The 26,094-nt window shown below is 40.3% G+C and overlaps 1 protein-coding gene across 4 annotated transcripts in view; it reads right to left on the reverse strand.

Moving 5' to 3' along the window:
• The window catches only part of epha3 (eph receptor A3), a 98,510-nt gene that overhangs the window by 7,479 nt on the left and 64,937 nt on the right, over positions 1–26,094 (reverse strand). For 3 of the 4 annotated variants that reach the window (XM_061054163.1, XM_061054166.1, XM_061054165.1), the window contains exons 7-15: positions 23,295–23,457; positions 22,608–22,713; positions 22,194–22,258; positions 20,530–20,655; positions 15,658–15,843; positions 11,523–11,584; positions 9,059–9,268; positions 7,186–7,335; positions 6,376–6,569 (exon numbers count right to left, since the gene is read on the reverse strand). In XM_061054163.1, the coding sequence (XP_060910146.1) occupies positions 6,376–6,569; positions 7,186–7,335; positions 9,059–9,268; positions 11,523–11,584; positions 15,658–15,843; positions 20,530–20,655; positions 22,194–22,258; positions 22,608–22,713; positions 23,295–23,457 (1,262 nt within the window). The remainder of the gene's footprint in view (positions 1–6,375; positions 6,570–7,185; positions 7,336–9,058; positions 9,269–11,522; positions 11,585–15,657; positions 15,844–20,529; positions 20,656–22,193; positions 22,259–22,607; positions 22,714–23,294; positions 23,458–26,094) is intronic. The other variant, XM_061054164.1, reaches the window with a different exon arrangement.

The raw sequence follows: 26,094 nt of genomic DNA on the forward strand, positions 1-26,094 counted from the left end.
GTCTATTTGAAAAGCTCTTTCCACACATCTTTTCTCTAATGCAATTCAGTGCTTCTCTCTTGTCGATCACTTCTAGCTGAATTAATCTATGACGTGAATACAAAGTTTGTGTTTGGCATGATAGCTCTGATCTTTTAACTCCCCATAAGCATACAGTATATCAAGGCAGAGCAGTGTGAAATAGGGATTGACAATGGGAAACTTCTTAGAACCAACAGGTGGACGCTATGGAAACAGGGTTCAAGAAAAGCTGTAAGCAGCAAAATAAATAGCAGATGTTTGCAGCATTGTTGCAAGACTATTACATTGGGTCCAACTCTGCCAATGTAGCAGATCTTTGGCAGAGTTGCAAAGTTGCAGCTGCCTTCCAATATGTTGCAGACATGAAAGTATTTGAGGGCGATATTATCCATGCCATCCCTCATCTATACTGCTAATCCTGTGAAGAGTTCCAGGGCTGGAACTGATCTCAGCTGTCGTTGGGTGAAAGGCGACGTACACCCTGGACATGTCAATTACAGGCTTACATGAAGAGATAAACAAGCAATCACTCCTAACAACCAATAATTGATGCCTTTGGCCTGCAGTGCAGAGAGCTGATGAAGTCACACATGCAAAGGGAGACGTGCATATTTCACACAGAAAGGCCAATGCAGGGATCGAACCAGGAACCTTCTTGCTAACAACAACAGTGCTGTCCATACATGACAATCTTTACTGAAAAATTGTCATGCAGACAGTGTCCTGTTCAGTGGCTGATTAATGACTCTACATAGCACACAAACATTACCATATCTATCTATTGAAGCAGTTCTTATTACGAGTAACTTTTCTGCAGCCATGGTTTCTTTTCAAGTTTTATGAGCAGACCTTTTATCATCTAGTTGCTGTCATTAGAGTCTGTTGACCCTAACCGTTTCGTTGTGCTACAAGCAGCAACCATGATGTAACATTTACAAAACATTTTGTTTTACTATGCTTTTACTTTAATGGGAAAACATGTTGGATCACTAATTATTTAATAGTCAAAATATCTAGCATCTTATCCATTTATTAAAAATGAATTATACATCCATCATTTCTGTGTCTGCATACCTATACATAGCTAAACATAAACCAGAGCTACACAAACACATGCAAGCACACACACACACACACACACACACACACACACTGGCCTTGTGTGTCTGTTGCATACAGTAAACATGCTCAATGCCTTCGGGATTTAAATACAGGGGGGAAATCAAACTGTCCAACAAACTATGTCCATAATGTATTTAACATATTCAGAACAAGATTACTTACAAAATCACAATCAGTTTCTGTCTTATGTCATTACAGTTTCTGGTTGAACATGTACCATGTGGCAGATTTCAACACTGGATTTGATTAGACCTGATGGTTTCAATTGGATCAAATCAAATTAAATGCACTGCATTGGGCTTTAGAGTGCTCAGTCAACAGTAGAGGGTGAAGGAAAGGCTGCAGGCACTGTTCTGACTCGATAATTCGGGAAAAGAGTGGAAAGAAGAGGGATGAGAGAGGTGGACAGACATACAGAGAGGAAAAGAGAACAGACTGGAGGGGAAGCAAAAGATGACAAAGAAAGCTATTTCCTTTATCCGCGTCTAATCTTTGATGTCATTACTGATGCTGTTTTGTACAAATGTGTTCCTATTGTTGTGAAATCTGATCACGTCAATGCAGGAAATGGGAAAACCAGGTCAAACCACCTCAGGTCAAACTGGAGCTCAAAACAAACCAACCAATCAAACAATAGCCAAATAATGGATTAATTAGAGCTGTCTGTGAGTTTATAGCCCAGTGTAAGAGTGGCATTTAAAGCTGGATATCAAAGACACTCTTTTTAATTAGGACACGCTGCATCTGTCCTTAAGAATAGACAAAGGCACCTGCGTCAGCCCTGCACAAACAAACACACAAACTACACTACACACTTGCACAGAAGGGAAATAAAGCCTTGCAAACGAGCTAGTACAGGGCTGGAAAAAAAAAAGGTAGTTCTCCCTCAGGGAAAACTATTCATAGCCTTGTAAATAAACTCATTAGAATACCAGGAAGTCCACCTCCGCCTGGCTGATTTAGATTGGCAGGGGGAGGTTTGGAACTGCTCCGTGTGTGTTTGTGTGTGAGAATGTGGGAAAATTGCCCTAAGGTAGGCTAACTTTAAAGAATAAGGTAGGTATGGGGCACGGTAAAATATACACAGTTTGTCATTTTCCCATATTTTACTTCATAACCATCATGTTGAACTTAATAATGTATCCATTTTTGCATTTATTTAGTTTGGACAGTGCAGGGCTGCCTTCTTGGAGGACTTTTGCCTCTGTACATGAGGTGCGACCTAAAAAAAGGCCATCAGCACCCCTTTATTGTATACTTTTTGATGTTGAAAATGTTCTACTGGTAACTACTTTAAGTCATTTTCTGTTGTTTTTTCACCTTCGATAATAAGATTTACATGTATTGCATAGTACACTGAACTAAACAGTCTCTGTACGCTTCAAGCGACATGTTTTCATTCATGAATCGAAACAAAATTGGATTTTTTTTTTACGATAGTATATCATCAAGTTGTCATTAAGCAATCTTACAAAATAACAAAAAAATAACACACTTAGCCATCAAAGGGAAGAGAAAAGCAAGATGACATCTCAACTTGAGACAGGAAAAAGGGAGAACAAAAAGATGCGTTTGAAGGAGTGGAGTGGGTGTTGTTGCAATGATTGAGTCTTTTCCTGCCAGATCAGAGGCCTGTCAAAATGCAGAGGGCCCCCCAGGACCCCCTGGAGAGACTGGTTTGTTGGAAAATGAGGGGATATGTGGTGATGGTTTGCATACAGGACAAAAAAAAAGTGAGAATCTCCTTGAGAGGAAGGTTGAAAACGTTTCAAGAGGAAAAGGAAGGAAAGAACGCTTAGGCAGCAATTATCGGTACATTTTATTCTTTTTATCCATCGGGAAGGAATGATTGCAATGGTAAAGCCTTTTTTTTTTTTTTTTACCAGAATAAGACGGTTAAGATTTCTTTTTTTCAGTCTTATTGATCCTCTACTCCCCTGTACCCCCTTTTCCTATTTTTCTCGTCTGATCTCATCTCCCCTTTATCCTCTGCGTTCTTTCCCCCTCTCCTCTCCTGTGAGAGGTAAACTCCAAATGACCTTGTTTCCTCTCCAATATCAATTTCTTTTTTTTTCATTTTGTTGTTACATGTTCAGCAACATCTCACGGCAGCTCAAGAGAGAAGATGATTGGAGGGGAAACAGAGAAACAGAGGCATGAGATGATGGGGAATATAGAGGGAAAAAATCACATCTGTATGATGGCAGAGGAAGGCTGAAACCCCCTTGTGGACTAAACACTATATAAGAAAGCAGAAAAAAACATGCTCAAACAGAAGGATGTATAAATCCACCACAGAGGGAACATAAAGTCTTACCCCCTTCACATATTCATTTCCCTTCCCCTTTTCTGCTTTCATTCTTCTGACCTCTAAATAACCAGGGCTGTGTAGTCTCTTGTTTTTAAAGCTCTCAGCGGTGGAGAGAGGTGAGTGAGGAAGAGATAGAGACATTTTTAACCAATATTTAGACCCAATGTTATGCCTTTCAATTGCTGTTTTTCATATTAGGCGATTTGTATCCTCTGCCTCTGTTGAGTGTGATGGATACCATGTAGGTTTAATCAATACTGCTCAGGTGGTCTGAGGGAAGCTATTAACCTAAATGACTCAGGTGTGACATTTTGATTAGATTCCAGTGAGGCATGCAGTTTTCTTTTCTGTGAAGTAGCCAGATTGTTAGTTTAGTGCTTTGGATGTCTTAATAAAGAGAGCTCTCAAACTTTGTTTTTACATTTTTTTACAAGCCTACATTTGAACATATACAGTATAAAGAAACCACATATTGACTTTTAAATAGTTTTATTAAAAGTCATCAGTCTTTAATGCACTTAATCAACATTGCCTTGTACCAATCTTGTATCCTCTATCTTGTTTCTATAAACTTCTCAATCAGCTGAGTTTACACATTTTCACATCAACTTGGATTGATGTAAGGTCAGAGTTGACCTATTACTTGACTTTCAATGTTGTTACATATTTTCATATATCTGTTTTACTAAGCCAAATGTGTTTTCTCAAACAAATCACCCAAACTTATCTCATTGGCCCAAACAAAACATTGTGTAATATGTTTCAATGGCCACAAACCCCAGTCCTAGTTCTAGTTCACTCTTGATTCATTTGTTAACACAGATTCACAAAGTTTTATCTTTATACATTTTGCCCTTTAAGTCTTATTCAGATGAACTAGAAACCTACGACTACCGACAGTATTTCTTATGTAGGTTCGAAGTTATACTTTGGCATTACCCTTGACAATGACATTCCATTGCAGCATGGTAACAAAGCTTTGCTGTCACTCTGCCTTTGCATTTTGTTTGAACTGAGCAATACCATAATAAAGGTGTCCATTATTGATTTTACATAATGTTACAGTGTTGCAGTAGCACTACAGGTACTTAGACAGCGCCCACTTGTCATACTTGGGGACATACACATATTCATGGTTCAGCACTCTGGCTCCGATGTTCACAGTGACACTGGCCCTACAGTATTGTAATGAGGTTCCAACGTCATTGTACCTTTGTACTTACAGCTTGCATTTGTACAGATGTAATGTTGGTGTTGAGTGTGCCTTCACATTTTGTTACTGCATTGCGGAACGGCAAGAGGCATGGTGTGTAGACATGCAGAGGGAGCTTCACAAACACACAATATGGCATTCGCACACAAACAGTGCTTTTGTATCCTGCCAGTTCCAGGTACACAATGCCACCCTCTCCCCCAAAAAATATCTCTGTTGCTAGGAGTGATGGCTGATCAGTGACGGACCGTCTTCGCCTTCACCTTTCTCCCTTCTGCCTAACACATTTTAGAAAGATGTGGCATTAACTGGCATTAAGCAATTTATCAACGACGAGGCGTAACAGGAGCGTAGAAGTCCCTAGGGGCAATCAACAGACTTTGATGTCATTATGAAAAGGAGTACTGGTAGTATATAAACGTTTGGAATCCTCACCATGTTTTGCGGAGCAGAAAGAAACACTTTGATCTCATAATGTTTTAGACACCCTGTAAAACCAATCAGAAAGACAGTGGTCTCGAACCCCGACCGGGCTCCTGTTAGCCCATAATTAGTCTCTGACAGCCCACCTTGGCCTACAGACCCCAGTCCTTTTCCATCCTCATGCAGGGACAATAAACTCTGACCAGGTCCCCCCTCTGAAGCCTCCAGATGCTCGACTCCAGTCCCGAGCTTTGGTCTGGGCTTGTGAAGGAGGGAGTACTCCATTAGCCAGCCAGGACAGCCAGGAGACAAACGAGGTGTGTGAAGCTGAGTGCAGCTGCTCCCGCTGTGCAACTGCCACCAACACCATACACACAAAGGCACAAAACACACACATACACACCGTTCTCATAAATCACCACAGCCGCCTGTGCTCACCCAGCCTGTGCTCGCCCAGTGTTAAAAGCCAATCAGGGAAATTACATGCAAACTCCAAGGGACCTATTTTCACTTTCTTAAGAAATCATTAGTCAACGTTATGAGCTCGGACGTCTCCATAATACCACGGCTGTCTGCCGAACACCCGAAGCCTGCCCCCCACCCTTGTAGGGGCTGCACTGGTTCCCCACAACCCCCTGAGACAGAATGGTGGTCCAAGCAAAGAAGCATGGCATGAGGGAAGGGAGATGGGACGGAAAGAGCATCATAAGATCAAGGGGGAAAAAATAAATAAAACAGCATTGGACTTCATGGGAATGAAAAAGATCAAGAATATGGATCTAAATTGTTTAGGGGTAAATATATGGGAGGTGTCAAAGGCTGTGCTAAATTTCATGTAACACCCTGTGAACACAGGAAGCAGGAAGGCAATATTTATGACAAACCCTGGTACTGCATGGTTCCAAAAACAAACAGACGTGCACCAAGGGAGAAGAACATTTAACTTGAATGCAAAACCTGCTGCTCTTTCCAACCACATCCCTTCATTTAAAATGTTCTACCTGTCCCATTGACAAGTGATTACAAAATTGAGCTGCAGTAAACCTTAATGTTGTGTAAGTAAATTAGAAAGATCTTTAGGGTTTTAATGTTTTGAGTGAGTATGTTTTCTGCGGCTGGAGAAAAACCAACAACTGGGAAAGCTATCCACAATCAAGAATGCATTTGCCTCTTAGATTCTAAGCATATCCTTTAACTGGATGGAAGCCCCTTCAGGTTTATTAACCTTTAGCAGTATGTCATCTGTATGCACAAGAATAAATAAAAGTGTGATATGTTACAGTACCTTGATGTTGTGTTGGCTGTGATTTTGAGGCTACCAGGGTTGCGGATAAGTTTATCCAAGATGCTGACTATCTGTTCAAACTTCGGCCGATTGTTCCGCTCTTTCTGCCAGCAGTCCAACATCAGCTGGTAGAGGGTGGCAGGGCAGTCCATGGGCGGGGGGAGACGGTACCCCTCATCTACAGCTTTTATTACCTAGATGTAGAATGGAAAAGCAAAGATTTAAGAAATGACAGATGGGGTATCAATGGTGGGAAATACTTTGAACAAATTTATAGAATACACCATGGGTTTGGATACTAGATGTTTGTTTCAGTGCCGTGTGTTGCAAAACCCTGTAGGATACAAAAACAGTTCCTAATTCACTGAATGATGTTGCTAATAAAGTCATTTAAATTATGCTGCAGGGAACTTTTTTGGAGCGAATTAAAGCACCAAACCCTTTTAGACTGATACCAAACAACAGAACTCAGAATCTGGTTGTTGGGCAGCAACATACATTGCAAATGTTTTGTCTTGAAAATGTCAATGTTTAAATGTAGCTAGCATTACATTTTTAACTCCAGTTGACATTTATGTGAATATGATATTTCTATCAAAATTGCTCTGTTGCTATTTTCCTCTAATGGTCCAAAAGCCTTTTTAAAAGAATCGGATTATGAACCAAACGTCTTAATCAGTGGGAGATGCTGATGCCTCCACTTTGTTCCCATCAGTAAAACTTTGCAAACAGACTTCACTGCAGTAATGTTTAGTGTGCTACACAGACCACCTTTTTTAATGAACATTTAATTAACATCATGCTACTTACATCCTGATTGGACATCTCCCAGTATGGCCGTTCCCCATATGACATCACTTCCCAGAGTACAATGCCATAACTCCACGCATCACTGGCTGACGTAAACTTCCTGTAGGCGATAGCCTCTGGAGCTGTCCACCGGATGGGGATCTTACCTCCCTGAGAAAAAAACAGAATGAGGCGACATCGACGTGTTAATGACAGCTATGGTTACAATATTTGTGCATGAACAAAATCTCAAGGTTAAACTCCATTATAAAGTTCTAAACACCCATTAAGGCCAGTGGCTTCTGTGGTTTGATGTGAGCGATGTGATCTGATGCTCAGGGTCAGATCTGTAACTGTGATCTGAAGTATTACTATTATACAGTGTGACTGATTTGTTCTTACACACTATAGCATAAACTAACATCCTGAGTAAGATATAAGATTCCAAAATCTTTATTTGCCTGTTTTTTTTTATTTTTTATTATAAGGCAGCATTGAAAATGTTATTTTAAGGGCACTGGTAGCCTAGTGGTTATTGTGCACGCCTCATGTACGGAGGCTATAGTTCTTCAGGCGAACGGCCAGGGTTCGAATATCACCTGTGACGCTTTTTACCGCACGTTCCCCACTCTCTCTCCCATTTCTGACTCTATTCACTGTCCTATATCTAAATAAAGGCAAATACATGGGTGATGCAAAGACTACAAACATGCAAACTTCCCTCTAAATAACACACTGTCATACTGCCTGGTCTGTAGAAAAAACACATGGGAAGGTACATGGCACACACACGCACACCCACACACACACACGCACACACACACATACACACACACACACACACAGTAACAGAATGGTAACACAAATAAACACAGCAAACAAAAACATAACAACAAGCACAAACAGCTCGTATATATTACTGTACCCACCTTTTCCCCCAAATGGTTAAAGGGCAAAATGTGTGAACACCACTGGACTCACATGCACATGCAGGAACACACAAAAACAAAGAGAAAGTAAAGATTTCACCCCCAAAAAAGTGAAGGCCAGCTCAAAAAAAGAAAGTTTCTATTGTGGGCTTGTCAAAAGTTGGGAGTGTAGTGAGTAACCGTAACATGGCACGGTTTATTATCCTGTCTTAATATTTTAGATTATGTATTTCTGGGAGAAAGGCAAACGGCACACTGACTGTTTATTTGACAAGCAATTCTCAGCCAGAAAATTATACTGTGTTTAAAGGGGCTGCACGCATGGTCTAGACCACAGGATTCTGTGTTGAAAATGATCACAGACACTAACACAGACACACACACTCACACACACACACACACACAACATGTAAAAAGTAAAGATGCACATGGAGAAGTGGAAAAATAAAGCCAAATAAAGCTGTTACATTTTGTTCTGTATTTTGCGAATCCTGGCAAACTGTTATTTGTGTAGTTGTACAATGTTGAAACTTTATTATGTTAAATGGATTAACTAATTTTGTATTTAACTTCATGGTTTGGGAAAAATGCCTTACGCTTATAGGATTCCCATACTTCAGAAAAGTTTAAATTTAAACTCCTTGTATGTGTGTGTGTGTGTGTGTGTCAAAGCATTTGGCCACACATATTTTCTGGTTTACTGCATAAATGTGAAGATAGCAAAGACAAATCCAAGAACATTATCTAAAAGTACAGTAAAGTTATCTCTATTCTCTGTTTTTTTGTTGGAACAGTTTGATTTTAAAGGGAATGGGAGAATACTGCAGCCATTTGATGAATAATATTGTGTTTTAAGTAACACATTCCTGAAAAAAAGGTCATGTGCCCCAGGACTGTGCCCAACCTATTTGTTAATGCTGTCTTCTGTGTCCTTTGACAGTGTCTGTGTGTGTGCTCCAGCTCACCCTGGTGGTGTAAGCAGCCTCCGGGTCGTCCTCCAGGACTCGCGACAGGCCGAAGTCTGACACTTTACACACCAGGTTGCTGTTGACCAGGATGTTCCGAGCTGCCAGATCTCTATGAACGTAGCCCATGTCTGACAGATACTTCATGCCCGAGGCAATACCACGCAGCATGCCCACCAACTGGATGCCTGTAAACTGAGCATCATGTTTCTAAAGAAAGAAAAGATATAAAGACAGAAAAGAGCACAGGGCACACGTTAATGTCACACTTTAATGTATACATATTAAAAGAAAACTCAAGGGAATTTGACCTTTCCGACTACTTGGATAAAATGAAACCTCTCTACATTCGTATCTGTAGCTTATATATTAACCTTTAAAAACCACCTCTAACATTTAGTACCACATCTTCAGTTCAACTGTGAAATATCAAAGTGAGCGAGGTAGTAATGTATGGAAATCAGGACGAGAGCAACAAATTTACTGACACAGCTGTAATTTTTCAATGAGGCCTTTTACTGTTATCCAGAGCTCATATTTACAACATATCTATTGTATAGATATTAGCTAATGTAATGACCAAAGTGAATGACCTTATCTTTCTGTAGCTGTGTGCCTGTCTGTCTGTCTGTCTGTCTGTCTGTCTGTCTGTCTGCCTGCCTGCCAGTCTGTCTGTCTGTCTGTCTGTCTGTCTGTCTGTCTGTCTGTCTGTCTGTCTGCCTGCCTGCTTGTCTGTCTGCCTGCCTGCCTGCCTGTCTGCCTGCCTGCCTGTCTTTCTGTCTGCCTGCCTGCCTGCCTGTCTTTCTGTCTGCCTGCCTGCCTGCCTGCCTGCCAGTCTGTCTGTCTGTCTGTCTGTCTGCCTGTCTGCCTGTCTGTCTGCTTGTCTGTCTGCCTGCCTGCCTGTCTGTCTGTCTGTCTGTCTGCCCGCCTGCCTGCCTGCCTGCCTGCCTGCCTGTCTGTATGTCTGTCTGTCTGTCTCCACAGGGTTTGGGTTAGACTCCTCTGGCATGTGACTGAGTACAGTTTCTTTGTGTTCACATTTCCATCCCTTTCTCTTCACGTTTCACTCATTTGCTTTGTTTGTCTAAGAGCACGTCATTTGTGCGATGAGTGTAAGATGAGTGTATTTTCCTTTGAAACCAATTGGGCCCAACTCAACTTTTATTTTGTCTGGAGCAATTTGTGGCCAGAACCACCTGGCTCAGTCACTTCAAAGCTTTCCAGATTCCGGACACGAGCTGTAACACACGTTATGAATTTGCATGCACGTGTGTTTTTTTTTTTGTTTTTTTTTCCCAAATGTCATATCTTCAATGATGAAGTGCAGGCCTCTGGGAAAATGTCAGGAAACAACAGCTACTCCTCCTTGCATATGTCTGGACAGTGTGCAGACACATGTGGGAAAAACCTAGAAAAGACCTTCAGTACACATGCGCTCATGCCAGTGTTGTGGCTTGGCTGATGTGCTTTGGCTAATTTCAGTGAGGCAGGTCAATTTCTCTTTAAGAGACAGAGGCATGGCAAGAATCAAATTCACTCCTGGCCAGACAGTCGGGGATACAGTTCATAAAAGTAGTCATTTGATAAGTTCTGTGTGGTGAATTCAGCTGGAACAGCCAGAACTCCTAATATCAACCATACTCAGGTAGCCTACATGAACATTTACTGGAATCTATGTATCTAAGTCTTCAAACATTTTTCAATAAATATGTGCACATTTTCTAACTAACTACTACTAGTATTCATACTGCCACTTATATTCTTCTACTTCTGATAGTATTCATAATAAACAACACAATTGATGTTATCTGCTGGGATAGCACTGACACAGTTTTACAAATTCAACCCTTTGTTTGTAATTTAAAGCTCCTGTGAGGAGTTTTCAGCTGCTAAAGAAAAAGACAGATCGGATGCCTCTTCGAGACCTACAAAAGATACAATTGGTGAAAAAGATTGATTGCTCACAGCCATTCTGGAGGGAAAGACAGCATGTAACTTTTTATTCTCTTGTAAATTGGTCTTGCTTTTTTACAGTTACAATTGTGAGACTGAAGGTTTTAGAGGTGTTTGGACGAAAAGTCACAGTCCGGCATGTGACAAATGCAAGCTAAAAGATACTTTTTATTTTAAATTGTCGGGGCAAAGATTTACGGCACTGCAAAAAAAGAAAGAGTAACCTAATTTGTGATAAGAATGTGTGTGTGTCGAACAGTTACACCACATTATGAAGCCATTAAGTGTGTGCCTCCAAACTGCCTCAGATACCTTCAATATAAGTTATTATGCACTCTAGACTCTGAACTTATGTGTGTGTGTGTGCGTGTGTGTGTGTGTGTGCGTGTGTGTGTGTGTGTGTCTGTGTCTGTGTGTGTGTGTGTGTGTGTGTGTGTGTGTGTGTGTGTGTGTGTGTGTGTGTGTGTGTGTGTGTGTGTATGTGTGTGTGTCTGTCCGTGTTATTACTTACCCTCAAAAAACTGTCCAGTGATCCGTTCTCCATGTATTCTGTGACAATCATGACAGGTTTACCTGCAAAAGAAAGCAAGGTGTCAGTCTTTGGGCTTATCTCATCGGGTTTAACTTGTGTTTTCTGTGTGACGAACAACTAGCCAATCAAAAGACCCATTATCATATTGATTTCAAATGTATTTCCTGACACTGGAAAAGTCATCGGGAGTCAACGCTGGGGCTGTTACTTGACTTAAAGCAGACGTACATGAGCCCTGATAGGGACCAGGTTGAACTCTTTCCTGTCTTACACACACACACACACACACACACACACACACACACACACACACACACACACACACACACACACTCAGTAGTCTGAAATGAACCTAGCCATAGTTTTAGGGTTCCAGCAGGTCAGCTGTCAAAGTGTGACATCTTTATTTCTCTCGACGATCTGGCTGTAAATCCAAGCTGCCTGCTATCATCTGTACCTGATCAGACTTGGGCCAACACAAGGTTTATTACAGTGGGGAAAAGTAAAAAAAAAAAAAAAAAAAAAAACTTTTAAGAAACCTTTAAATCAGGGATTGTTGAATGGACAGCATTGGTGTCAGGACCTGTTTGTGTGCCAGATGGCTTTCTTCTCCCTGCGTTACTCTTGACTTACCACCATCCGCTAACTTCTTCTCTGTTTAATTCTGATGAATGTGCCCTCCACTCTCCCCTCCCTCTGCCATTTTTTTCATTCCTGGCCTACCTTTCCTCCATCATCCCTGCCTCTCTTTACCCATCACCCCATCCTTCCCTTTTCCTTCTTTAGCTGTAGCATGTATTAATGTGAGCCCTCAACACATCTGGCACGAATGGCTCTTTTAACCATTGGCAGAGGCTGAGTGGAGAGGGTGATGGAATCAGTCACAAAAAGAAGCAAATCCATTATTCTCACAGGAAAAAAAAAGAAAAAAAAACGTTTCATATGTAATGATGAAATCTGGCTGACTCAATATCTTCAATTAAATCAGAGCAAATCTGGAAAAAAAGCAGATCTGGTGTGAATTACAAATAGAAATGTTCCTATGAGTCAATCAGACTCGAGAAAGTTGTTTTTGGCACAACAATCTGCTTCAAGTAAATGAGCCAAGACAAAAGGTGTGCTTGATTTAAGTTAGCGTCCAAGATAAAAAAAACAACAACCCTCCAGTTTTTGATTATCATGAACTACATTCCAAAATTTAAACAAACAATCTTTTACCCTCCTGATTAGACGCTCTTTTACTTTTTCACTCTGATGCGTTTTTTCCTGCTCTCCCAAGGGCATGGATTGTCTCAGTATAATTATTACACTTTCCACTTTCTCTTACGGTAAAATTACAGTAAATAAATAAAGATAAGGTTAAACACCCTACCCACCCCTAGTCTCTAAAAAGCTGTGATGGATTGCTTAGTTTACGGGAATATACACACCCATTCCTCCCTCCTGTCCTCAGACCTCTTCCCATTCCTCTTCCTCTCCTTTCTGAACATTGGCAGCGAAAATAAAGGTCCCAAAGACCCTTTATTCTGGGAACACCAGTGTGAGAATGTGTGTGTGTCTGTGTGCGCAAGTGTGTCTGTGTGTAAGTGTATGACAGAAAACAGTACATGCGTGCATGTGTGTGTGTGTGTGTGTGTGTGTGTGTGTGTGTTTGTGTGTAGGCCTGCAAAAACGCTGCCTCTGGATCAGCCAAAAGCAGCAGCAAGGTAAATGGGGTGTGAAAGTCTCAGGATTATTAAGAATTAACAGGAGCAGCTTAATAAATCACCCTGCAGCCCTGTGTGTGTGTGTGTGTGTGTGTGTGTGTGTGTGTGTGTGTGTGTGTGTGTGTGTGTGTGTGTGTGTGTGTGTGTGTGTGTGTGTGTGTGTGTGTGTGTGTGTGTGTGTGTGTGCTTGTGCGTGTGTGTATGTGTGTGTGAGTGGGAAGGTCTGTATCTGTGTGTGTAAGAGAGAGCATATCAAATGGACCTCCTCAAAATGTGCCCTGCACTCGAGCTGCTCTAGCTCACGCACATGTGTTAGGGTATCCCTCCAAATGTCATGGGTACACACACACACATAACACACACACACACAATGAACAGTGGCCTCTCCTTCTAGTGTTGAAGCAGAAAATAAAACCACAGTCATTGCAACACTTTGCACAAGCTGGAATTTAAGATGATACAAATAACTTTAAAGAACTCTTTCACTTTCAGGCAGTGCTGAGGAGTCACAGGCTGAATAACATGAAGCGAGGTATCCAAATGGATTCCTGAGGAATTTGCCTTCCTTTCAAAACTTTCAGTTTTTTTCTAAAAAATATATTCTGAAAATATGTTGAATAACTAAAGGATTCCTACTTAATTCATGATATTTTCTATATATTGTACTCACTTTTCCCATTTTTATTTAAATTATAGAATGGTCAAGGGAAATCTTTGCCGACTTCAAATGTCCTTTCATTCATTTGTTGGCAAAATAAAAAATCCCACAATGCATCATTTCAGCTGCATTATTCCTGTAAGTCATGACTCCAGACAGTGAATCATGAACTGGTCTTGAATATCAGTTTGCTGTTTTAATCCCCTGGTGATTTAATGAATAAATGAATGAACACAATATGGCTTAAATGTGCTGTCTGCCGCTGTATGCACATTCCATTTCGATTCCTTCTTCGCCGATTCTGTTTTAGATTAGAGGAAGTCATGCTACTAAGTCACAAAATTCAATTGCTTGAAATTTAAGAGGCAGAGAGCAATTAAGGCATTACAATTACACGGGAAAAGCAGAGATGAAGAAAAGAAAAACATATGAGACAAAGTACGAGGTACCTTAAAAAAAAAACAGAACAGTGAAGTAGGGGAAGTTCTCTGTGTAATTTTATTCTACTCTTTAGAATAAACGTACTGGCAGAACTACTTAACAAGCCCGGTGCCGCAGGGAGAGATAGAGGCCAGGCCCGTTTCTCAGCGACAAAGTTCACACTCATTATTTCCCTTTTTCTGCAGTCATTCCTTTTTAAAGAGGCCTTCTGTGTGCTAATGATAGTCTTATAAAGAGGCCCAGAGGGGAGCGAGTCAGAGATATGGATTTATGGATTTATGCCCGCTTTTGGACACAGGCTTTGATCAGAGTACATTGATCTGCAGAGATTTACACCTCGGAAACTCAATAAAACTCCTGCGCTCTTTCACAGAAGTGTTGGCCACTTTAGAGCCATTTGTCAAAGACAATTCCAAATCCGCAATCGGTAGAAAGACTCTGGTGAGGATGTGTGATGGAATGTGAATCCAAATACGATCTTTGTGGTTTCTTACTCCGTTTTATTATATTCCATCCTATTGCATCTGTAATTTTCTTTTTTTACTTTAACTCTCTAAAGTACCATTGCTTACTGTGTCCACATGTGCTTTATTTTTCATCATGATTTACAAAAATAGATATATTTTGTAAAACTTTAAGGGCCCTATTTTGACAGTCTAAAGGCCTTTGTCTATAACATGAGGCACAAAGTGATTTGTGACATGTCCAACTACATTTTGCTAGTAAGCAGCGCACAATCAAGGCGCTAAGTTAAGTGCAGGATCCAAAAAAGGTTGGATCGGGTCCCTTGATAGGTGTAAAGAGGTTTGTTTCGGGCATAACTTTACTCAAGCAAATCAGTGTCAGCTCTCATTCCCTTTATGAGCCAGGTGCAACTGCAGGCAGACATGTTGTTATTCACACAGTGCATTTAAGTCTTTATTCTTGAATAGATCAGGCTTTGACCGGCTTATAACTTTTCTCTTTACATTTTGCCCCTGAACATACAAAACCTTCACAAGACACTGTATGAAATATGTTGGTGGCGGATTGAAGTCATATTTGCTTCCCACAACATGAGAAACAATCAGTGTAACTGAATTCCAAGTTACCTAATGTGGGTGCAAAATTCACATACTATTTAAACAATGTGGGCGCTGGGTGTGAAAATTACAACTGCTCAATAGGAATGACATCTGCACTGTGCGCCAAGATGGTTTGTGCCTCATGTACGATAGGGCCCCCTTAAACCTTAAAATTAAATTTAAAAAAATGCACCACCAATTTGCTTTCAGTGTGCTTTCAAGTGATGAGTCACGAATACACTTACTGCGGGTCACCACCCCCTCCAGCCTGATGATGTTGGGATGATCAAACTGTCCCATGATTGATGCCTCAGCGAGGAAGTCCCGCCTCTGTTTGTCTGTGTATCCTCCTTTCAAGGTCTTGATGGCCACACAGATCTCCTTCTTGCTGGGCAGCTTCAGGCGCCCACTGCACACCTCACCAAACTCACCTAAAGATTAATAAAAGGAATTAACAACATCACCAAAAAAAGAAAACACAGAGTTTGATATACTGTATAATACAATGATTCTTTTATTTTAAAAATGTAAGAATGTATTTTCTTTAACAAGATATATATCTCACAAAGAGCCTAAATGTTTGTCAATTTCAGTAGACATGATAAGTGTAGTTGTGTATGCTCAAAGATTTAGATTTCCATTCCTCAAAATACACAAAACAAAGAAATTAAATCAGTAGTAGTAGAGCAATTGCTTCCAAATGTAATGGGTTTTTTTAAACTTGGTTTTCCGTGTCCTATAGTTAGCTTACTTTGTCTATTTAGATTATGGGACACATGCACTTGCTCCCTCAACTCACACTATTAAAGCAGCCCAAGTTAACAAAAATGTTCTCACTGGATTAGCAAGCTTCACTTACTGCCAGAGATCTACTGCATGGTAGCTTCCTATAGGTTACTTAACTAGCCCCATCCAGAAGAAAACAGATATTGAGTATGTTTTATTCACTCACTTCGCTAGCTCAATTTTATTAATGAGAAAATGCTAACAAGCTTAGCATGAGACAGAAACAGAGTACATTCAGTGCAGTGATTTCTTTTGTCTGAATTTATCATTTTACATAAGAGGTCATGTCTTAGTGTTTAGGCCGAGGCTTCAGCTCAATGAGGATTTTGATGATTACTTCTTATGTCCCAGTAATCAAGAAATGTGTGTTTCTGAATTGTGGAGATTACAGCAGAACTTATGTGTAAAGACTTACAGTAATGACACCATGTGTAGAAATAAGCTTTGAAATAGAGCCACCTATATTCACAGTTAAGAAAATGTCCCTCCACTGAACAGACAGTGAAGTCACCCTTAAACTCTCAATGCTGTGCTATAAAGTAGTATAACTCCATGCCACTGTGAGAGAGGGCAATTATCATTCCTTGCTGGTGAGGGGATGTTTGTATACCTCAGCATATAGCTGTGTATGTGTATGAATGTGTTTGTTTAGTATGTGTTTTCGTGGGTAGTGTAAGTGCACTGTGGGCAGACTGGCCACTTCAGCGGCAGCCGGCCAATTTTCCAGTTGGTGACGTGGTTTGGACAGACTGTAGAAGATACGTTCAATGTGTATATGTGTGAGTGCATATTTCTTTGAGTGTGTTTCACTCCATACTTTATATCCATATTGCGAGATGATGTCAGAGCTAAGACATGTGGATATCTCTCTTAGTCCAGTACGGTAATTTCCCATAGCAGCTCTGGATCAGAGAGCACAGGTTGGACCCTGAGACTCGAAGGAACAGGGTCTGGAAGAACTTAAGCTGAAATAATTACAACCTGTCTAAATACCAAACGCATGCCTGCTCTCTCTCTTTGGCTCTGTTCTTTGGGCCCTCAGCAGTGGACGGAGGAGCCAGGCCAAGGCACCTTTTTATGTGGTCACTCTGAGAAAGGAGATCTCAGCCCAATAATGCTTGATTAGGGACACTCGCTCCTTTATACGTGCTCTGAGTAAGGCAAGGTATCCCTCTTTGATGTTGAGGTCTGACCCATGTAAGTAGAGTGGAGCATGTGTTCTGTCTTTTAACACACAATCACCGATTGGCAACAAGATCAAAGTCTAGTTAACATATTTAATGAAGACAGATGAGGTTCAGGGAACGTTTGGATAAAGAAGAAGTATGTTGTGTATTGTTCTGAGCGCATATACAGGGTTCATAAAAATCACACGGATGGGTGGTATGTTGTATTCCAGCTGACGGATAAAAATGTTTACATCATGGCTTAAGCTCTAAAGTTCACCACTGGTTTTCACTTCTCATTAACTTCTTTTGCAACAGATTTGAAGTCAGGAGCTAAAGCCTCCATTGGTTTCCCAGCTAGTTTTATAGACAGAAGTTTCACTGGGTCTTACGTCCACCTCCCTCTCTTTGTATAGCTATATGTGATGTAACTAAAATGACATCAATGTGTCAATTTAATCACGGATTCAATTACTTGATTACTTGATCATTTAATTTGTACTCACATCTAACAACAACATATCACATCCAAGCAGCAAGACTTCAAATGTGGAAGTGCAAAAAAATGCAGTTCCTCGAGTGTCTACTTGAGGCTGACCCTGAAGTCCCATACACACCCCATACTAAAATGTCTATTTTGACAGCATAAATGTAAATTTTTACAGCCTGGTAAAACAAGATTTTGGTCTGAATAGCTAATAGCTTTATCGGCACACACTGGACAGGAGTTGAAATTTTTCGATTCTCCTCAATTATGATTTTTTGAAGGATAAGAGTTATTCATAATAAGGGGCGTAGCTGATCTGACAGACGGACTGATGTGTTGTAGCTGTTTGTCAAGGGGCATAATGCTCGCCGTAGCCTACGCTCTTTGCCTGTTACTACCAAAATTAAGTTAGAAACAGCATTTCAATATGGCGAGCAGCATCTTTTGGCTTCAAAAGTTCGCTTGACAAACCAAAGGGTGACACAACTGAAACTACGTCCATGTATATGCAGTCTATGAGTATAGGCCCAAATGTCTTTGCAGGTAGTGTCAAATCCTCAAAAGAGCTGTTGTTGAATGTTAATGAAATAACCCTCATTTTGTGTTAGTCTGCCATGAAAAGAAGACATACATTGTTGTGAATTAAGTTGATATCTGATGTCAAAGCATGACCTTTCAATCATTAAACATCTAAAGTTTGTTCTTGTTGAGTTAACTAGTTAATATATAATGTTTACATCCTTCTCATGATTTTAAAGCCACTTCCCAGCGTGGATAAAAATAGTTTTTTTTTTGCACTGTCAGATGTTCAGCTTCATGTTAGAATGGAGAAGCACTAAAATAAATATACTTTGCTTCAGCACGGCAGTGTTGCCATTAAAAATGTATAGCATACTGTAGTGTAGCCTTCTCAGCTGTGTGAGAGGGCATCGGGGTCAACTGTTATTGGTTTAGAACTATGATACAGATGTGGTAATAATTATGTTTTATTATAAAGACAATATTTATTTCAGTAATTGTATATAATTTATTCCAGTTAATTTAGTTTTAGCATCCTAATGCTAACATAAAACCAGACTTAATATCAGCTTCTAAACGCTAATTGAACAGAAACAATACAAGGTGTCAAAAGGTTATACTCAACCCATTTATCATTGTAGCTCTTTTGAGGTTAATGTAATGTCTCTACTATGAACTATGAAAAATGTGTTGCAGAGTGTATTGTAGTCCAGTTTACAGTCAGGTATTACACTCTCAGGCCGCCCTGACAGCTTTACAGTGTGCAGGACTGGTGGGACTCTGGAGACCGGCATGTCGTTATATGTGCTGTGTTCTTTACTCTCCATCTATCCTCACTGCACTCCAACATGAATCACAATGCATTACCCTACCATCTGCACTCCTGCTTATCAGGGAGAACACATAGAGAGGAGAGCAAGTTTGTTTTACTGTGGCGATCATTAGACGGAGTTTAGATTTAAAGCATCAGGCGGTTACCTGGGGGTTAAAGTGATGAGGGAGTGAAGAGAAATGAAGAAAGGAAAGAGGGAGGTGAGAAGAACAACTTCTAATTTCACAATCTCCCACCCCATCAAAGAGGAGGGATGGAAAGAAGGGACCTCAAGCTGGGGCTTTAAATGCTTCTCATTTCCAACTGTGCGGTACACGGCACAAAGTTAAACTATCCTGCTGCTATGAAAATGTGGATATATTGAAGCTCTACATGCACCTCACTTTATCTGTATGTGGCTGTGCACTTGGTGTGTATTTGTCATCCAAGTAGAGCGTGGAAGAGTAAGGAAGTGGTATTATGAGGTGAGAGATGGAAAGAGGAGGTCAGGGAGGGAAGAAACCATTTATTTCTCTTAATCTAACTTCCCCTTTTTCCTTTTTTTTTAAGCTGAAGTTACTCTTTGGTGATTCTTTTTTTCTGCACATATAAACAGTTCCTGAAAGGAACAAAGCAAAGGGGTAATTGGATCTTGATCTGAAGCATTTTGTTAAAAGGTATGTCCCTATTCTATTCAGTGGGGTGATGAGTAATTGATTTGTGAAAGTTGAGAGTCAAGATACCCTCTACCCCAATCCACACCGGATGCAACATATGGAATTAACCAAGTTTGTATTGTGCATTGCAACAAGAGGAGCTGCTTGTCAACAGGCAAGGCAGGCAACTGCTTGGGGCCCATGGCCAGTAGGGGGCAGTGACTCAGAATGTTACAGTGACAGTAGAAAACCTCCCTAAGGGGGCCCCATCTGACAGTACTCACTGTTGTTGCACCACTCAGCGTTACAGTATTTCTGAGAAAACTTAAATATGTTACCGTTAGTGTCAGAGTATTTTTTGACTTAATGGCGATGGACACTGGTTGGAAGGGCCCCCAGTAAATTTAGCTTAGGGCCCCCATCAGATTCTAGAATCGCCACTGATTGCAACTTTAGTCTCCGTTTAACACTGTTTACATTGTGTAAAATCAGTACTAAAGACCTATAGTGCATGCCTAGAATGTATTCAACTACATTTGAATTAGTGATTTTGGGAATCATTTGGAAAAACTTAATTCACAAGCAGAAATCCTGTCTCACTGGTAAGCAGCTGTCTGCCCGGTCCAACTAGGCCAGAGAGAAAGAGAGAGACAGAAGGACAAACTTTTTGAAGTGTGTTTGTCTGTTCTCACCCGCTCCCACCACTTTATCGATAGCGATGCAGGAGGCGTCCAGCTCCTTGGCAAACTCGTGCACAGCCTGGCTCGGGTCCTCATAGGTGTGGGGGTCCACATAGGTCCTGATACCCGGCAAACGCACTGCAGCAGAAGAAAGCAGGTTGCATCCATTAGTGACCATTTCATTTAAAAGTCTCTGCCACTAGTCCCTATGACCATAATTACCCTGAACATTTGAATGACACTAAACTCTACAAGGACAAATCCCACAGTGTACACATGGACTGAAAAAATAAAACTAAAAACATCCTGAGAACTTATGACAGAGGGTTAACACTTTACAACAACAATAAAAACTTCAAAGATAATCAAGTCTCCATTGGTTGAATAAGTTCAGCTTTAAGATTCTTTTCAAGCAAAAGCTCAGAGTGCTCAAATTGTGTGTAAGACTAACAGCAGTTTAAAGATGCAGCTAGTTAAAACAATACATCAGGCCTGGAAGTAAAAGTGTTTCATGTGTTTTTAAGTAACCCATGTGCAGCTTTTATGTTATAAAAACACACAAATCAAAGAAGAATGACGAAAAGTTGTAAGAGATACTCTTTAAGATTAATCTCAACACTGTGACCTCAAAAGATTTGATGTGAAATTGTATTTCAACTTTCAACTGATGTTACCCCACACAACGAGGAAATTTTGTTCTAAAGAAAACTCTAGACTTTGAACTAGCGTCAGACAACAAAAGCGTATCATTAGCTCTGGCAAAGTAAATACCAAAAGCCACCAAAAACGATTTTAATGTACATAATGTTCTGGTGAGTATTGTTTAAGACAGACTTAAAACATAAATAAATAAGTCAACCTATCCTTTAAGTAATAAAGCTGTACTTTATAAGTCCCTGTGGGGACATTAATGTTGTCCTTGTGACCCAGCCTAAGGATTCATGAAGCTGCAGACAGCCGCACTTCAGTGCCTTGGGAGTTTCGGGGGGGCCTGTTCTTTACTTGGTTCAAGGTGAAAAGGAGGAGTATTCCTAATATATAACACACTGCATAGAATCAAAGAAGATCATGAATAACAAAAAAGCAACAAAGATTTAAACGGAGAAAATGGGGGCATATGTTAAACCTGTTATACTTTGTATTGGGACACATTTGTGGTTACTTTGGCTATTTGTTACATGGATACGGTTTGAGTGGAAAATGTAGAATTGAGTGAGACTTTCTTGTCAATGGTCAAATATGTATCAATTGAAGACCTTTTCACTGGAGTAAAACTGTATGGAATATATAATTAGAAATTATAGAACCTGAACTTTTACTTTTTGCTCCAGCTTGTTTGGAGGAAAAAATCGGATCATTTTTCCTTCAAATGAAGCCTTTAGGATTGGTTTGCAAATGGACTGAGAAACCTCCACTCAACATAGTCTCGGTCCGATTACTGTCATCTCATATGACCAAACGAAGTGGTGTAAAGGGGGGAACTACTTTGCATTTAGAAATAAAAGAAAAGATGCTTTCTATAAACAACTGTTTGTATAGATGCGTAGAAACAAAAACAACAAAGTGTAACTGTCTATAATAAAGTAATGTAGAGTAGTTGTCTGTTTTCTAAAGTGAAAGCTTGAGTGCAGAGAGGGCAGATTGAACCAGACCTCAGGAAATAGTCCAGTACTTACAGTGGCCATTGCCAAAGTGCAGTCTTTTCTCATCAGGATGTTTGGATTTGCTGTGGCAACAAAACCTGCCAATGCAAACAGAGAGAGGTCATAAGTAGTGCCACATAGCCCAATAAGAATTCACCCATTGGGCCAGCCTGGAGGACAGAAAGCAGTGAGTGTGTGTGTGTGCGTGTGTGTATGCGTGTAATCCCAGCTCTTATAAGTCAAGAGAGGATCAGTAAGTCTTATAATGAGCCGTGGATTTATACTCTCTCTGAACAGTACTGACTGCCAACTTGTGCCACACTTACACACTCATACACACAAAACACACACACTTTTTCAGTTCAACCTATATATATATATATATGTATGTATGTCCACTTAACATATGAATTGTGATTTTGTCAGGCATGTGAATGATAGACAGACCTGCCAATCAGCACGTAGAGCAGAACAGTGAGCAGGATGATGGCCACGGCGGAGGAGATGGCGATCAGAACAACTTGGCTGTTTTCACTGGAGATGGAAAAGGCTGCTGAAAGACAGAGAGCGACAGGCAATGAACACTGGATCCTTCAAAGCTCTTCTGTAATTTATTGATATCATATATCCATGTGATATAATGTAATAAATTCAGTTAAAGTTAAAGCCACCAGAAAGAAAGTTTAACGACTGATTTTTCATACTTCCATGTATTGATCTTAAACTACAGTAATAGCTTACTGAGAAACCTCTTTATTTAAAGGTCACATATTATTCAAAATACACTTTACCATGTTTTTCTAACACTAATATGTGTGCCTAGTCCGTCTACAAACCCCCAATTATGAGAAAAGTCCATTCCCTCCGTCTTAAACTATCTTTTCACATGTTATAGATTTTAGACCTAACAATTGCAACATTTCCGTATGTTGAGGCTAAATCAACTGATATTTGTGAAAGTGAAATGCTCAGATTTTTACATTTTGCCTCATACACTGAGAAACTTTTCAAAAGAATTAAAATATTTTGCATCAGAAAGAACTTTTAACATAAAAAAACTTTATGTATTTTCTCTATTCACCAAGCCATTTTAAGCTTAATACAACTACAACAGTAATTGTGTTCTGAACCTACAGTCAGGGCTGGTCTCAAACTGGAAACTGGGGCTGCTGGCTCCATATCCTGCAGCGGTGCGCGCTCTGATCTGCAGAAGGTAGGCAGTGTTGGGCTTTAGACTGTTCAGAGTCACATTACAACCCCGGGCACGGAGGATGGTGTAGCTGGTCTCCTGCTCCTCCTGTGACACACAAAGAGAAAAAAAAAACAGGGACAGAGAGAGGGATTACACATTTGTCAGCGAGTTGGTTTCTTTTTTATTTCATTTCAGCCCAGGCTAGAAAACCAAATACACATCAGATGTGTTCAATAAAACCCAGTATATATTTTGTGCATGTACATTTTCACACACAAGCAAACAGCCAGAGACATCCTGGGCAGTTTCGTAGGTTTCTTCCTGATCTGATGAATTATGCCGTTTATAGTTTATGACTTCTCTCCTACTGATCTCCACTGATAAAACAACAGGAGGATTTACACACCGGGTCTGCATGTGACACATTGTTTCCAGATGTGGAAGGAAGAAAGCGTTAGAGGAAAAAAAAAAAAAGAGAGAGTGGGCAGGAGGAAGATTTAGAAGAGAAAAGATGGAAGGCAGCTGTCTGAGATTACCAGATATCTATTTGTACTTTCACTGTATTATACATGCACCTTACAATGTGTAGGTGTTACCTGGTGAAATAAGTGAGAAACTAATGGACTAATAAAATGCAAATGAGTTAATACATGGCAAAAGTGAAAGAAAATTATGATAAATATATTCATTACATTTAATAGCACAGCATGGCTTGACGTAAAAACATTTTACTTTGGCAAGAAAATTTAATTTTTTTAAACATGTTGTGTTTCTCTTTGCTGAGCCACTCCTGCTGCAGTCAAGCCTGCGATCACATTATTGGATGCTACGATGCAAACTGTTCAATAGGGGGAAAATAGGGGAAAGGCAATCTTCAATCTAAATGACAGCCTATTAGAGATGGCTCTCACGATCCTTAAAATGAGCTACATGTTTTGCAATACAGCCAAGCTCATAAAAAATGCCGAATCATGTTCAGGCATACTCAAATCTTCATTTTATAGACCCAGTTATATAGGAGAACTCATTGGTATGGGCAAGGGCATATACACACACACACACACCCACACACACACACACACACACACACACACACACACACACCCCCACACACACACACACACTTGCATACCCAATGCGTCTAAAAGAAACGTCCCACCTATTAATGGAGTGGATCAGACTTTTATGGAGCACAAAGCTTTTTAAACTGCTCGATGTGTGAGGAGGTAACTGATACAGCAGACCTGCACCGGGACAACTCTTCATCACAACTATAAATCTACTCGCAGCTTGTCACCGTTCCGCGTTCCGGACAGCATGTGATCCCCTGAAAATCACACACAGGTGTGGCATGAGCGCCCTTATGTGTGTGTGTATAATGTGTGAGTGTGTAAGATACAGAGAGACAGAGGAGGAAGCTCAGGTCAGGCGTCTCCTTTTCATGCAGACTGCGGCCGGACAAACTGTGTGATCCAGATCTGGTCCACTAGTGTGTGTGTGTGTGTGTGTGTGTGTGTGTGTGTGTGTGTGTGTGTGTGTGTGTGTGTGTGTGTGTGTGTGTGTGTGTGTGTATGTGTGTGTGTTACACCGAAACACTGCTAGAATTTAATATGGCCTCTGTGCTGCGTTATGCTTTGACAATCTAAACAAAGCTGTAGCAAATTACAGCTTGTATAACACACACACACACACACACACACACACACACACACACACGCACACAATGCAAAACTCATACAGACCCCAAAACAGGAGATGTACGGCAGAAGTCTTATAAATACAATGTTTTACTCAGCATTCCTTCCATCTAAGACTAAATAAACAGCCCAAATTAAAGCAGATTAGAAGCTCTCTCTCTCTCTCTGCTTTTGAGATCACAGTGATAAAACATGCAAAAACAATCAGCAAAGTGTATTCCCACCAATTTGAGTTTCACTAAGTGCACTTTGAAATGCCTTATACAGTGTCCTTTAGCCGGCTACAGCCACAGGAAGATCATATAGCTAGCCTGGGATTTCCAAAGATGAAACACCTCTGGTCTTCTGGGAAGCTTTCCGGTTGGGAATTCCCAAGAATATCACCAAACATTCCTAAAGAACTCCCATATATAGGACACAGAGTGAGGGAGCAGGCCTTGCCCTTTAGAAACGTAGGTTTATGACACACACATATATGTGATGGCAGAAAGAGCAGCGCCAGACAAGAGAGAGGCTAAAGGCCGAACATGTGAGGTTATGGGGATCTCTTTGTGTGCTTCATGTCAGATATTAATATGTCCAACCTCTGAACAGTTTATATAGATATACGTATATTAACTTCCACACCAATCAGCCTACTGATGAACACATCCTAAGAAATCTCAGAGATTACTCTTCTAAAATTGTAAGTATCTGTAATATTGTTGTTTAATTAATTATCATTCCAATGTCATTACTGCATCAGAAATGTGACATTTTGCACGAGTACAAGAAAAGTGTAGTAAAAGGGGTCTAACGGCTCTAAAGAGGTACTTAATGATCAAACATTTTTTGACAAAGTTTTGTACAACTCATTCAGACTCATTAGTGTCAGTGACTGTCAATTCCAGTATATTATTATTTTACCATTCAATTTAGGTAACGCCAACAATTTGGAAATCCTACAGTAATAATTGAGTTGAATCCATAAAGGTGGTAAAAAAAACAACATCTACTTCTTTAAGAAACTTTTTTAAGTTTTTATGTTTCATTTTCATGATTTTAG

This window comes from Labrus mixtus, chromosome 13, assembly GCF_963584025.1.
Source record: "Labrus mixtus chromosome 13, fLabMix1.1, whole genome shotgun sequence".
Lineage (NCBI taxonomy): Eukaryota > Metazoa > Chordata > Actinopteri > Labriformes > Labridae > Labrus > Labrus mixtus.